General features: G+C 52.9%; 1 protein-coding gene across 1 annotated transcript in view; it reads left to right on the top strand.

The window, feature by feature from the left end:
* LOC105898081 (E3 ubiquitin-protein ligase SH3RF3) overlaps positions 1-11,736 on the top strand; it is a 117,490-nt gene that overhangs the window by 96,831 nt on the left and 8,923 nt on the right. Inside the window, exons 7-9 of the mRNA XM_031560840.1 lie at positions 3,658-3,932; positions 7,434-7,777; positions 11,179-11,537. Coding sequence (XP_031416700.1) covers positions 3,658-3,932; positions 7,434-7,777; positions 11,179-11,537 — 978 coding nt within the window. The remainder of the gene's footprint in view (positions 1-3,657; positions 3,933-7,433; positions 7,778-11,178; positions 11,538-11,736) is intronic.

The raw sequence follows: 11,736 nt of genomic DNA, 5'->3' as shown, positions 1-11,736 counted from the left end.
AGCTCTGTCAGGAGAAGGCTCCTGCGGCCAGCAGAGTCTGTCATGTTGGAGCAGTTCATTAAGTGCTGTTAGAGACAGAGACAGATGCAGGTGCAGACGGACCGGAGCACAGAGGCAGAGCCTGCATGGGGAACAACTGAATACAAAATCAGAATATGGCAGAGAACTGCCCTGCCAAGCAAATCAACTAACTATGGTCAGTGTGCAGAATGCTAGTTATTGCGTTTGGAGTGGTATGTCCCATTGTGTCTTTCTGCCAAGAGACCAGCAGATTTAATGCGTGTCTTTTGTGTCACAAAAAAATCAACTCCTCCCTATAGTCGCTGGAGAGCCTTGCCTATATTGCTGCTGTGTAATTATGTGTTTTAGTCTGCATATGGCATCCACAGGCTCGTAGCATTCTAACAGATAATTACATGGTTTGTTTGTCGAAGGTTAATAACACATTTGCTATTTTATGCCAACACTACTGAAATGAGTTATTGAGTGCGTGCCATCAGGCTTAGTGTCCAGCTCCTTGGAATGAACCTGCAGTTTCATCCTCTGACCACCGATGCATTGATTGAATGGAAATGACTGTGTGTGTGTGTGTGTGTGTGTGTGTGTGTGTGTGTGTGTGTGTGTGTGTGTGTGTGTGTGTGTGTGTGTGTGTGTGTGTGTGTCTGTGTGTGTGTGTGTGTGTGTGTGTGTGTGTGTTTTGTGTGTGTGTGTGTGTGTGTGTGTCTGTGTGTGTGTGTGTGTGTGTGTGTGTGTGTGTGTGTGTGGGAGGGGAGGGGGTGTCTGCATTGGACAGCATAAAATCTTACTGCACTAAAGCTGCCCAGCTGCCCAGAGAGCTGTGAGCCGCACCACTGCAGAGAGTGGGGGAGACAAAGCAAAGCCTCGCTGTCAGGTGAAAACACCCCGGAACCTTCTGCTGTGAGGCACTCAGGGTTTCAACAGAAGAGCAAAGGATTCTCTTAATATGATAATGAGAGCTTCAGGGAAGCTTGGATCCACTGAGTGGTACACAGACAGACAGACAGACAGACAGAAAGACAGACAGACAGACAGACAGACAGACAGACAGACAGAGACACACCCACATACACACACACACACACTCACACTCACACTCACACACACACACACACACACACACACACACTCACACATGCACCTTGTAACCAGGTGGAGCAGGAGTCCGAATAAGCACTCTGGTCCCCACCTGAGTGCTTGAGGGAGCTGTGGGTCCCTGAGATGAATGTTCTGCTCCTGGGGCGGGCGGGTGGGGTGGCAGAACCCTGCTTTGAGCTCCATGTACAGGAGATGGCCATAATTAGGCCAGGTCTGGGAAACATTTCTGGAAAACCACTTCTGGAGGTAATTGGCTTGAGCGCTCCTCATTTCTCTGTTTGCCAATATTAGAAGTGTCTCCTAGGGATGCAAGAACGCTCTGCTCAACTCTAAAGCCCCCCCCAAGACATTTGTGGTAGCTCTGATATAAACGCACTCGTATAGAAGATATTAACTGCATTTTACTGAGGCGGATCCTTAAGCCCAGGTGCAAACATCACATCCAATAACCCTGATTCCCCAGGCTCTCCCTGCTCCTCCACACCCGTTTAATGAAGGATCAATGAATGTTTCAGCCCCACATGCACTCAACATTGATCATTTTACATTCACTTTTGCTGCATTATTAATTAGTCTCCCGCACCCCTGCTCATAATTACTCCTTGGCTGCGCTGTCTGTGTCTCCTCTGGACCAGCCTGGCTTGATGAAGCTGGGATTAAAAGAGCTGAACATCTCGGCACACATCCACGCAACCAGCACTCATCCTTCCCTTCTGACAGGGAGTCGATATGTGGCCCACAGGAAGTGGGGAATTATGGAGGCGGCGTCGATAAGATTGCCTCTCTGAAATGTATTTCCTAACGCTCTACCTTTAAATATGGTGTTTTGGTGGCTGTAGAACCGAACACATCTCATCTGTCACTGAAGCTCAGGCCTGTTGTTGCGTGTTCGTGTGGAGCAGCCCGTACCGTGTGGTAATCCAGAGCTGATGTGTCTGTGTGCTGTGTGTGTGGAGCAGCCTGTACCGTGTGGTAATCCAGAGCTGATGTGTCTGTGTGTGTTTGTGTGGAGCAGCCTGTACCGTGTGGTAATCCAGAGCTGACCTGTCTGTGTGCTGTGTGGTAATCCACAGCTGACCTGTCTGTCTGTGTGCTGTGCTGTGTGTGTCTGCAGGGCTGACCTGTCTGTGTGGTGTGTGTGTGGAGCAGCCTGTACTGTGTGGTAATCCAGAGCTGACCTGTCTGTGTGCTGTGTGGTAATCCAGATCTGACCTGTCTGTCTGTGTGTGTCTCCAGAGCTGACCTGTCTGTCTGTGTGTGTGCTGTGTGTCTGCAGGACTGACCTGTCTGTCTGTCTGTGTGTGTCTCCAGAGCTGACCTGTCTGTCTGTGTGTGTGCTGTGTGTCTGCAGGACTGACCTGTCTGTCTGTGTGCTGTATGTGTCTCCAGAGCTGACCTGTCTGTGTGTGTGCTGTGTGCTGTGTGTGTCTCCAGAGCTGACCTGTCTGTCTGTGTGCTGTGTGTGTCTCCAGAGCTGACCTGTCTGTGTGCTGTTTGTGTGTCTCCAGAGCTGACCTGTCTGTCTGTGTGCTGTGTGCTGTGTGTGTCTCCAGAGCTGACCTGTCTGTGTGTGTGCTGTGTGTGTCTCCAGATCTGACCTGTCTGTCTGTCTGTGTGCTGTGTGTGTCTCCAGAGCTGACCTGTCTGTGTGTCTGTGTGCTGTGTGTGTCTCCATAGCTGACCTGTCTGTCTGTCTGTCTGTGTGTGTCTCCATAGCTGACCTGTCTGTCTGTCTGTGTGTGTCTCCAGATCTGACCTGTCTGTCTGTCTGTGTGCTGTGTGTGTCTCCAGAGCTGACCTGTCTGTGTGTCTGTGTGCTGTGTGTGTCTCCATAGCTGACCTGTCTGTCTGTCTGTCTGTGTGTGTCTCCAGAGCTGACCTGTCTGTCTGTGTGTGTCTCCAGAGCTGACCTGTCTGTCTGTCTGTGTGCTGTGTGTGTGTCTCCAGAGCTGACCTGTCTGTGTGCTGTGTGTGTCTCCAGAGCTGACCTGTCTGTCTGTCTGTGTGCTGTGTGTGTCTCCAGAGCGGACCTGTCTCTCTGTCTGTGTGTGTCTCCAGATCTGACCTATCTGTCTGTCTGTCTGTCTGTGTGTGTCTCCAGAGCTGACCTGTCTGTCTGTCTGTGTGCTGTGTGTGTCTCCAGAGCGGACCTGTCTGTCTGTCTGTCTGTCTGTGTGTGTCTCCAGATCTGACCTATCTGTCTGTCTGTGTGCTGTGTGTGTCTCCAGAGCTGACCTGTCTGTCTGTCTGTGTGCTGTGTGTGTCTCCAGAGCTGACCTGTCTGTGTGCTGTGTGTGTGTGTGTGTGTGTGTGTCTCCAGATCTGACCTGTCTGTCTGTCTGTCTGTCTGTCTGTCTGTGTGTGTGTGTCTCCAGATCTGACCTGTCTGTCTGTCTGTGTGCTGTGTGTGTCTCCAGAGCTGACCTGTCTGTCTGTCTGTGTGCTGTGTGTGTCTCCAGAGCTGACCTGTCTGTCTGTCTGTGTGCTGTGTGTGTGTCTCCAGAGCTGACCTGTCTGTGTGCTGTGTGTGTGTGTCCGCAGGGCTCCGTTCGCTGTGGGTCAGGCCCGCGCCTGTCTCCCCACTCAGGCCCAGGCGGCCAAAGCGGTGTCCAACTCCTCCAGCTCGGCCGGCCCCTCCAGCCCCGTGCTCATGGGCTCCTCGTCTCGCTCCACGCCTCCGCTGGTCAACCATTCCTCCTCCTCCTCTTCCTCCTCCTCCTCCCCGCAGCTGCCGTCAGCCGCTGTCCACCTGAAGAACTGCCTGCGCATGTCGGGCCCGCAGACGGTCAACCAGGCTCGCACGGCCATGCAGCTGGGTGAGTGGCGCTCTCCTCCACTGCTCTTCAGCATTCCACTCGTCTTCAGGGCTGTTTGTCCTTTGCTAATAGCTTTCTTGTAATAGAAAAGAACAAACACAGTGTTTGTGGTGATTGCTTTCATGACCAACATTTCTACACAACATCTGCCACTCACTCTGTCTTACTCTCTCTCTGTCTCTGAATCTGTCTCACTGCTCACTCTGTCTTACTCTCTCTGTCTCTGAATCTGTCTCACTGCTCACTCTGTCTTACTCTCTCTGTCTCTGAATCTATGTGTCTCACTGCTTAGAGTGTCTTACTCTCTGTGTCTCTGAATCTCTGTCTCTGAATCTGTCTCACTGCTCACTCTGTCTTACTCTCTGTGTCTCTGAATCTGTCTCACTGCTCACTCTGTCTTACTCTCTCTGTCTCTGAATCTATGTGTCTCACTGCTTAGAGTGTCTTACTCTCTGTGTCTCTGAATCTCTGTCTCTGAATCTGTCTCACTGCTCACTCTGTCTTACTCTCTGTGTCTCTGAATCTGTCTCACTGCTCACTCTGTCTTACTCTCTCTGTCTCTGAATCTGTGTGTCTCACTGCTCACTCTGTCTCACTGCTCTCTCTGTCTCTGAATCTATGTGTCTCACTCCTCACTCTGTCTTACTCTCTCTGTCTCACTGCTCACTCTGTCTCTGAATCTGTCTCACTGCTCACTCTGTCTCACTGCTCACTCTGTCTCACTGCTCTCTCTGTCTCTGAATCTGTCTCACTGCTCACTCTGTCTTACTCTCTCTGTCTCTGAAGCTGTCTCACTGCTCACTCTGTCTTACTCTCTGTCTCTGAATCTATGTGTCTCACTGCGCAGTCTGTCTTACTCTCTGTGTCTCTGAATCTCTGTCTCTGTTGCTGGGCCTTATGACCATGTTCCTGAGGTCATTTCTAGCTGCAGGAGCAGAAGAGTCCTGATTCAGAGATGAGGCCTCGACTCTGTCTCTGTCTCTGTCAGTAAACTGTGAGATCAACTCTCTCTCAGTTGCTCCAGTTCTTCCGTGGAAGTGTGAGTGATTCCCCTTTGAGGATCCACTCGAGTGGCCTCCAGGGTTTAACATGTGCGCAGACTGTGCCAAGAATAACCTCTCAGCTCGTCAGACACCCACCCCCACCCCCACCCCACCCCCGGCTCTCCACACCCCCACCAAAGTCACATCATACAGTTGGGCTGGTGCGCCTGTTTGTTTAGGAGGGGTGTAAAGGACTGAGCCCAGAGAGCAGACACCCACCCCACCCCACCCCTCCCTCCCCCCGTCTCCCAGCCTCTCCGTCTCCCGCCTCACACATCTGCTTCACATTAGGGCTGGGAACATGAAGAGAGGCCGTGGGAGACGAGACACACACACACACACACACACACACTGGCCTCGGCTGCGCCTGACTGTACACCTCAGAGCTGCCTGCTCATCAGAGTGTACCCAGGAGCAGGACATGGGACCTAGAGGAACACCCTCAGTCTGGGGTAGGGGCGGGGAGTGAGGGGTTGGTTGGTTGGTGCAGTTGTTGAGGGAGTCAGACAGACAGAGAGCTGAACGCCTGCCAAGCCCACACCTGATCTGTGCTGCAGTCACCAAGGTCACCAAGGTCACCTGGCGTTCAGTAACAGGTGGAGGGGCAGAGCACACTGAGTTGGCTGCCATGGGATCTGTCAGTGTGGCTAATTGCCCTGTTCTCACTGCTGTAGACTGTCCAGCTATAGAATTCCCACATCAATCCACACCCAAACTGGATCAATATGCTCAAGGAGGGGCTGTTATTGGGTTGCCTTTTTCATTTGGTCATTTTGTAGTACCAGCAGAGGATGTGTTCATGTCACACATGTTAATACGCCCCACCTTGTGTGGTGCGCACCAGCTGCTGGACTCTAGGCAGGGCTCGGTTAACATGTTAAAGGCCCTGTAAAAGCTTTTCACAGCTGAGATAAGCCGTCAGTAATAATGAAAGGCCTGCTGTTGAACATTGGCAGTAATTGCTGGTTACACTCCTGACAGAAACTTTGAGACTGTGAAAAGCTCATTAGACCTTGGAGGGTCGCCTCCCCCCCTCGTCCATATCTCTCTTTTGACTTCCTGTGCCATGCAGAGTGCTCATGTATTTAGGCCCTTCTTCTTCAAAGACTCAGGTGAGCATGATGAAGGGTTCTGGTCCAGCACAGGGGAGACGAGCTGCGAATTAGCAACATGCGGAGACGTGTGTGTGCACGTCTGTCTGTGCAGCAGCCTTAGGTGTGTGTGTGTGTGTGTGTGTGTGTGCATGTCTGTCTGTGCAGCGGCCTTAGGTGTGTGTGTGTGTGTGTGTGTGTGTGTGTGTGTGTGTGTGTGTGTGTGTGTGTGTGTGCACGTCTGTATGTGCAGCAGCCTTAGGTGTGTGTGTGTGTGTGTGTGTGTGCATGTCTGTCTGTGCAGCAGCCTTAGGTGTGTGTGTGTGTGTGTGTGTGTGTTTGTGTGTGTGTGTGTGTGTGTACATGTCTGTCTGTGCAGCAACCTGAGTTGTGTGTGTGTGTGTGTGAGAGAGAGAGGGAAAGAGATAGAACAAGTGAATGCCCTTTCAACACATGCCCAAGATACCAGACCCACAGACACAGAGCTTTTAAAGGCACCTTCTCTCCTTATCTCCTCTGGAAGAAGTTCAGCAGTTCCAGATAACAGAGAGTTGAAACGTTTTCCCATACAAATGCAATAAAAATCGATGCCTTATGCTCACCAGTGTATCTACCAGTACACCACGTGGTAACAGTACATTCTAACCTTCCTGCCAATTCCACCACATCTGTGGCATCAAAATCCTGTCTGTAAACATGAATCCGATGGCAAGTGGTCAGTCAGTGTGACCAGGAGCAGTACCAGTATTCATAAACAGGATCTAAAGTTGTCTGGTTGTCTGCAGCTTTGACAAAGATCTGGTGTGAAGGTCTCTTCTCTGTGGCCTCATATGATCTATCTATGGAATGTGTTGTGTAGCCCGTGTCTAAGATAGAGTGACATCGTGATCTAGCTTTTCTTCCTGTTATGACATTTTCCCTTTTGCCAGATAGTAATAAATGTTCACTGTTTGAAAGGTGACTGAGCTTTTTCTCTGGGAATGACATTCTCTGTGGTAAACTGTGGTTAGATAGTGCTGGTTCCACGTAAGCCCTCGTATCTATGGAGGGAGGCGGATGTCTGGGAACGATATAGGTCTCATTTCCTCTTCCACATTCCCATGTTTCTGACAGTTACGTCCAGCTGAGCGCACCCTCGATAAGGCTGTCACAGCCGAGTGATGGTTGTTGGCTGCATCGGAAAACACCCCCCCCCCCCCCCCCCCCCCCCCCTCTCTTTTTTTCAGCAAACTCGAGACCTGCCGAAATGACAAATGAATGGATGAACCTGCAGAAAATGTTCATCTCTCTCTCTCTCTCTCCCACTCTCTCTCTCTCCCACTCTCTCTCTCTCCCACTCTCTGTCTCTCCGTCTCTGTCCTCTGCAGTTCACAGCCCTCCTGCTGGCAGTCCGGAGCGCCCCACAGCTGCTGTGTCCCCCCTCCGGTCCCAGGGCTCCCCCTCTCGCTCCCCGGGCCCCTCTGGGCGGCCCCTGTCCATGGTGTCCCCGCAGCACTCGCACCAGGGCAGTCCCCTGTCCCCGGCGGCCCCCCACCGCTGCCTCATCCCCCTCACCTCAGCGGCGGCCGCCATCACGCCCCCCAACATGAGCGCCGCCCACCTCAACGGCGGCGAGGCTGCCAGCGGCCTCCTGCACCCCTCCTCGCCCGCCCACGCCCACGCGCAGGGCGCCGCCAGCCTGCCCAAACTGGAGGAGAAGAAAGCGGAGAAGGTACGTCTGAGACTCCACTGACCAGCTCTATTGCCCCTCCCCCACTCTCATTGTGCCCCTCTCTCTCTCTCTCCCCCCCTCTCTCTCTCTCTCTCTCTCTCTCTCTCTCTTGGCCTGTTTCTGTCTCTCTGTGTCCTTCCATGTCCATCTCTGTGTCCTGCTCTGCCTCCCTCAGCAGGTTTCCTGAGCGCTGGTCTTGCTGTCAGGGAGACAGGCTTCACTTCACTTCACTTCACTTAATGGTTTCTCATTAGAAGTGTGCGCTCTGCCGATGGATGGATGGACATCTACTCATCATGCAAATCACTTCATCACTTTAAGGAGGGCCTGAGAGACTGCTGCTGCACACTGCCTGTCTGGTGTACCTGGAGCTCAACTCACTCCGAGACACACTGCCTGTCTGGTGTACCTGGAGCTCAGCTCACTCCGAGACACACTACCTGTCTCCTCCTCAGCTCACTCCGATGGCAGAGGCACACTACCTGTCTCCTCCTCAGCTCACTCCGAGACACACTACCTGTCTCCTCCTCAGCTCACTCCGATGGCAGAGGCAGCCAGGGCCCTCTCCTGCGCACTGGTGCAGCTCTTCCATTCTAGAGTCCCTCAGTATATCTCCAGCCAAACCACAACAGCCCTCTTTGTGCTGCCCTGTGTTTGTGTTGGGTTACCCCCCCCCCCCCCCCCCCCCCCTCCCCTGTTTAACCATCAGGGCACTCAGGAAGTGCACACACAGCTCCAGGCGTCTCAGCTTCAGCCCTATCAGATGACGGATCTCTGGACCCTCATCGCCCCAGTCTTTGGCTGTGAAGTGGGTTCCCTATCAGGAGGGGATGACGTCCGCTGTAACTGTTGTGTCTCCAGCTCATTGGAGCTCTTTTGTCTCCCAGCAGAGCGTGTGGAGTAAGTGACTGCCACTCCGGGCGCACTGGATACGGGAGGGTTCAGAGGGGAGCCTCCACTGTGGCTCGGCTGCTGCAGCCTGGTAGGCCTCTCTTGCTCTCAGGATGCCCGCGCCGACCCTTGTGGCTTCTCCCTTTCTGTAATGGGATCTGGGGATGGAAGCTCAGTGCAATGTGGTGGGTGCTTGACACTGAACTGCTTTAGAGGTTTGAACAAGCGCTACATGCACTGCAGAGGTACGGGGCCTGTGGCGTTGGGTTCCATGGAGGGAGAGGAGACACCCACCTCAAACACAACAGGTTCTGGGGGAGAGGAGAAACCCACCTCAAACACAACAGGTTCTGGGGGAAGAGGAACGCATGGCATTGTGACCTGCAGAGCTTTTGCTTTATTCAGTGAGTGAGCAAACACTGTGTGTGTGTGTGTGTGTGTGTGTGTGTGTGTGTGTGTGTGTGTGTGTGTGTGTGTGTGTGTGTGTGTGTGTGTGTGTGTGTGTGTGTGAGTGTGTGTGTATGTGTGAGTTAGCAAACACTGTCAATTTCTGTTAGGCCATTCAGGTTGTCCTCCCTCCACTGCTTCCAAGAAAAGAAAACAGGAGAATAATAGAACATAAAATACGCTGACTGACCCTCAAGGCTTCTGTGACAATATGTATGATTGAATCATTTCTGAGCCTGCGCTTTGGCAGGGACTCGCTTTTTCTTGAGCCGTACGACAAGTAGTGTTAGCGCTCTCCTCCGTCATTGTCCGAGCCCTTGACGTGTTTGGCTGCTGAGTGTCGTCTTGTCCAGCTCTACCCTCTTCCCTGTGCCATCTCCTCCCTGTGCCATCTCTTCCAGCGGGTACAGCAGGTTTCTCTGGCACGTGCTGCACATGACATGAATAGGTGTTTAGATGTGCCTCACCACAGGGCCATTAACACGTGCAGGAGACTGATATATGAAGAGAGAGAGAGAGAGAGAGAGGGGTAAGAATAGGGGACTGATATATGAAGAGAGAGAGAGAGAGAGAGAGAGAGAGAGAGGGGTAAGAATAGGGGACTGATATATGAAGAGAGAGAGAGAGAGAGAGAGAGAGAGGGGTAAGAATAGGGGACTGATATATGAAGAGAGAGAGAGAGAGAGAGAGAGAGGGGTAAGAATAGTGGAGCGTTCTGCAGGCAGGAGTGCTGGGGGAGGGGAGGGGAGGGGAGGTAGGTGAGGTGAGGGACTCACACATGTCGAGTGTGAGCTCAGCCTCCTGTTCTCCCAGTCTGACAGATGTCTCGCCGTTGATTATTCAGTGTTAATTGGCTCTGATTTACTCTCAGAGCAGACACATGCGCACATGTACAGATATACCCTTTTCATATTGCACAGGGAGATCTCACCCTTTATATTTAGGGTTGTGTGTGTGTGTGTGTGTGTGTGTGTGTGTGTGTGTGTGTGTGTGTGTGTGTGTGTGTGTGTGTGTGTGTGTGTGTGTGTGTGTGCGTGTGCGTAATGAAAGTGCCAAACACATGCAGCAGAACCTTCTCCTCCTGAACAGGCCTGGCAGTCTCTCTGCTGTCTTGCACAGATAGAGTGAAATGGCAGAGGAGGCTACCACAGTATTTGCCCTGTTCTTGACCGCCGGCTATTATAAAGTGAATAAACTAAAGCAATAGACTGCTACAGAAGGCCCTAAACAGACGGCCTTCATGAGGTATTGTGTTTGTGGGGTTCTCTATCTCTAGAGCCCCTCTGGACCTGACCCGTCCAGCAGTATTGATGTTGACAGCCCCTCTTGCTCTCCGTCGGCCTGGAGTAGACGCCACTCTGACCTGAACACACAAAGCCCAGCGTGGGTCCCGGCAGCAAACAGGGCAGCACTCAATAAACGGCTGAAGAGAGGCTGCCGACGTCTGAAGGGAATCCTCAGTGTTTGTGTGAAGCTCCAGACCCCTGCATGGCTGCTGTGATGATGACTGAATGATGTCATGCCACTCACTGGTTTCGGCTGAATCTCACTGCAGCCTTCCGGTGTGTCTTTCCCCCCCCCGAGCGCTGGCAGCGCGAGGAGGCTGTTGGTCGTGGCTGTCTTGTCTGCATCCATCTTAGATCGATATCCATTATCATTTTCACATTTCAATCCCTACCCCCCTTTTCATGTCTCCCTGTTCAGCCTGAGAGCGGCTCAGAGGCCTGAGGACTCAAAGCCTCCTATCTCACGCCCCCTGGTGGCCCGCGGGTGAACTGCAGCAGCCCACTCAACACCTTCTTACGGGCGCTTAGCTCGACTTAGCTCCTCTGATACAACCAATGACTGTCACAGATAACAGCGCGAGCACACCCACGCATTTCATGCTGAACACAGAAAGCTGGAGAAGACAAACAAAAGGCTGTGACCTCGGCGCTTTGATGATGTGAGCGAAGCTGAAAGCTCGCTGGAAGAGAAAGCTGGGATTATTATTTGCAGCCGTGTCGTGTGTTTTTTTTTTTTCTTCCCTTCCCTAAGTGCTGTCTCTGTCTCTCTTCCCACAGAAAGAGAAGAAGGGAGGGGGTCTGCTCAAGCTGCTCTCCGGCGCGGCGGCCAAGAAGAAGTCCCGCTCGCCCCCCTCCGCGTCCCCCACGCACGAGTCGCACTCCCCGGCCGCGGCCGCCTCCGAGGCCATGATGGCCGCCGCCATGGGCTGCACCCCCGACCTGCACCCGGTGGGCAGCCACGGGCGAGCGGGCTCCTGTCCCATCGAGAGCGAGATGCAGGGCGCCATGGGGATGGAGCCCCTGCACAGGAAGTCTGGCTCCCTGGACCTGAACTTCTCTGTGTCGCCCCCGACCCGTCTGCCCTGCTCCTCGCTCCTGGCCATCCGCCCTGAGCCCAAACCTCTGTCCCGTGAGAGGTAGGGGTCACTCTTGCTCACACACAACAACACACATGTAAACACACACCTCTGTCTCGTGAAAGGTAGGGCTCACTCTTGCTCACACAACAACAACAACAACAACATGCATGTAAACACACACACACCTCTGTCCCGTGAGAGGTAGGGGTCACTCTTGCTCACACAACAACAACAACAACAACATGCATGTAAACAC

The sequence above is a fragment of the Clupea harengus genome, chromosome 2, assembly GCF_900700415.2.
Source record: "Clupea harengus chromosome 2, Ch_v2.0.2, whole genome shotgun sequence".
NCBI classification, from domain to species: Eukaryota; Metazoa; Chordata; class Actinopteri; order Clupeiformes; family Clupeidae; genus Clupea; species Clupea harengus.
The sequence above is the reverse complement of the archived record's forward strand: the minus strand, read 5'-3'. Positions and strand labels throughout refer to the sequence as shown.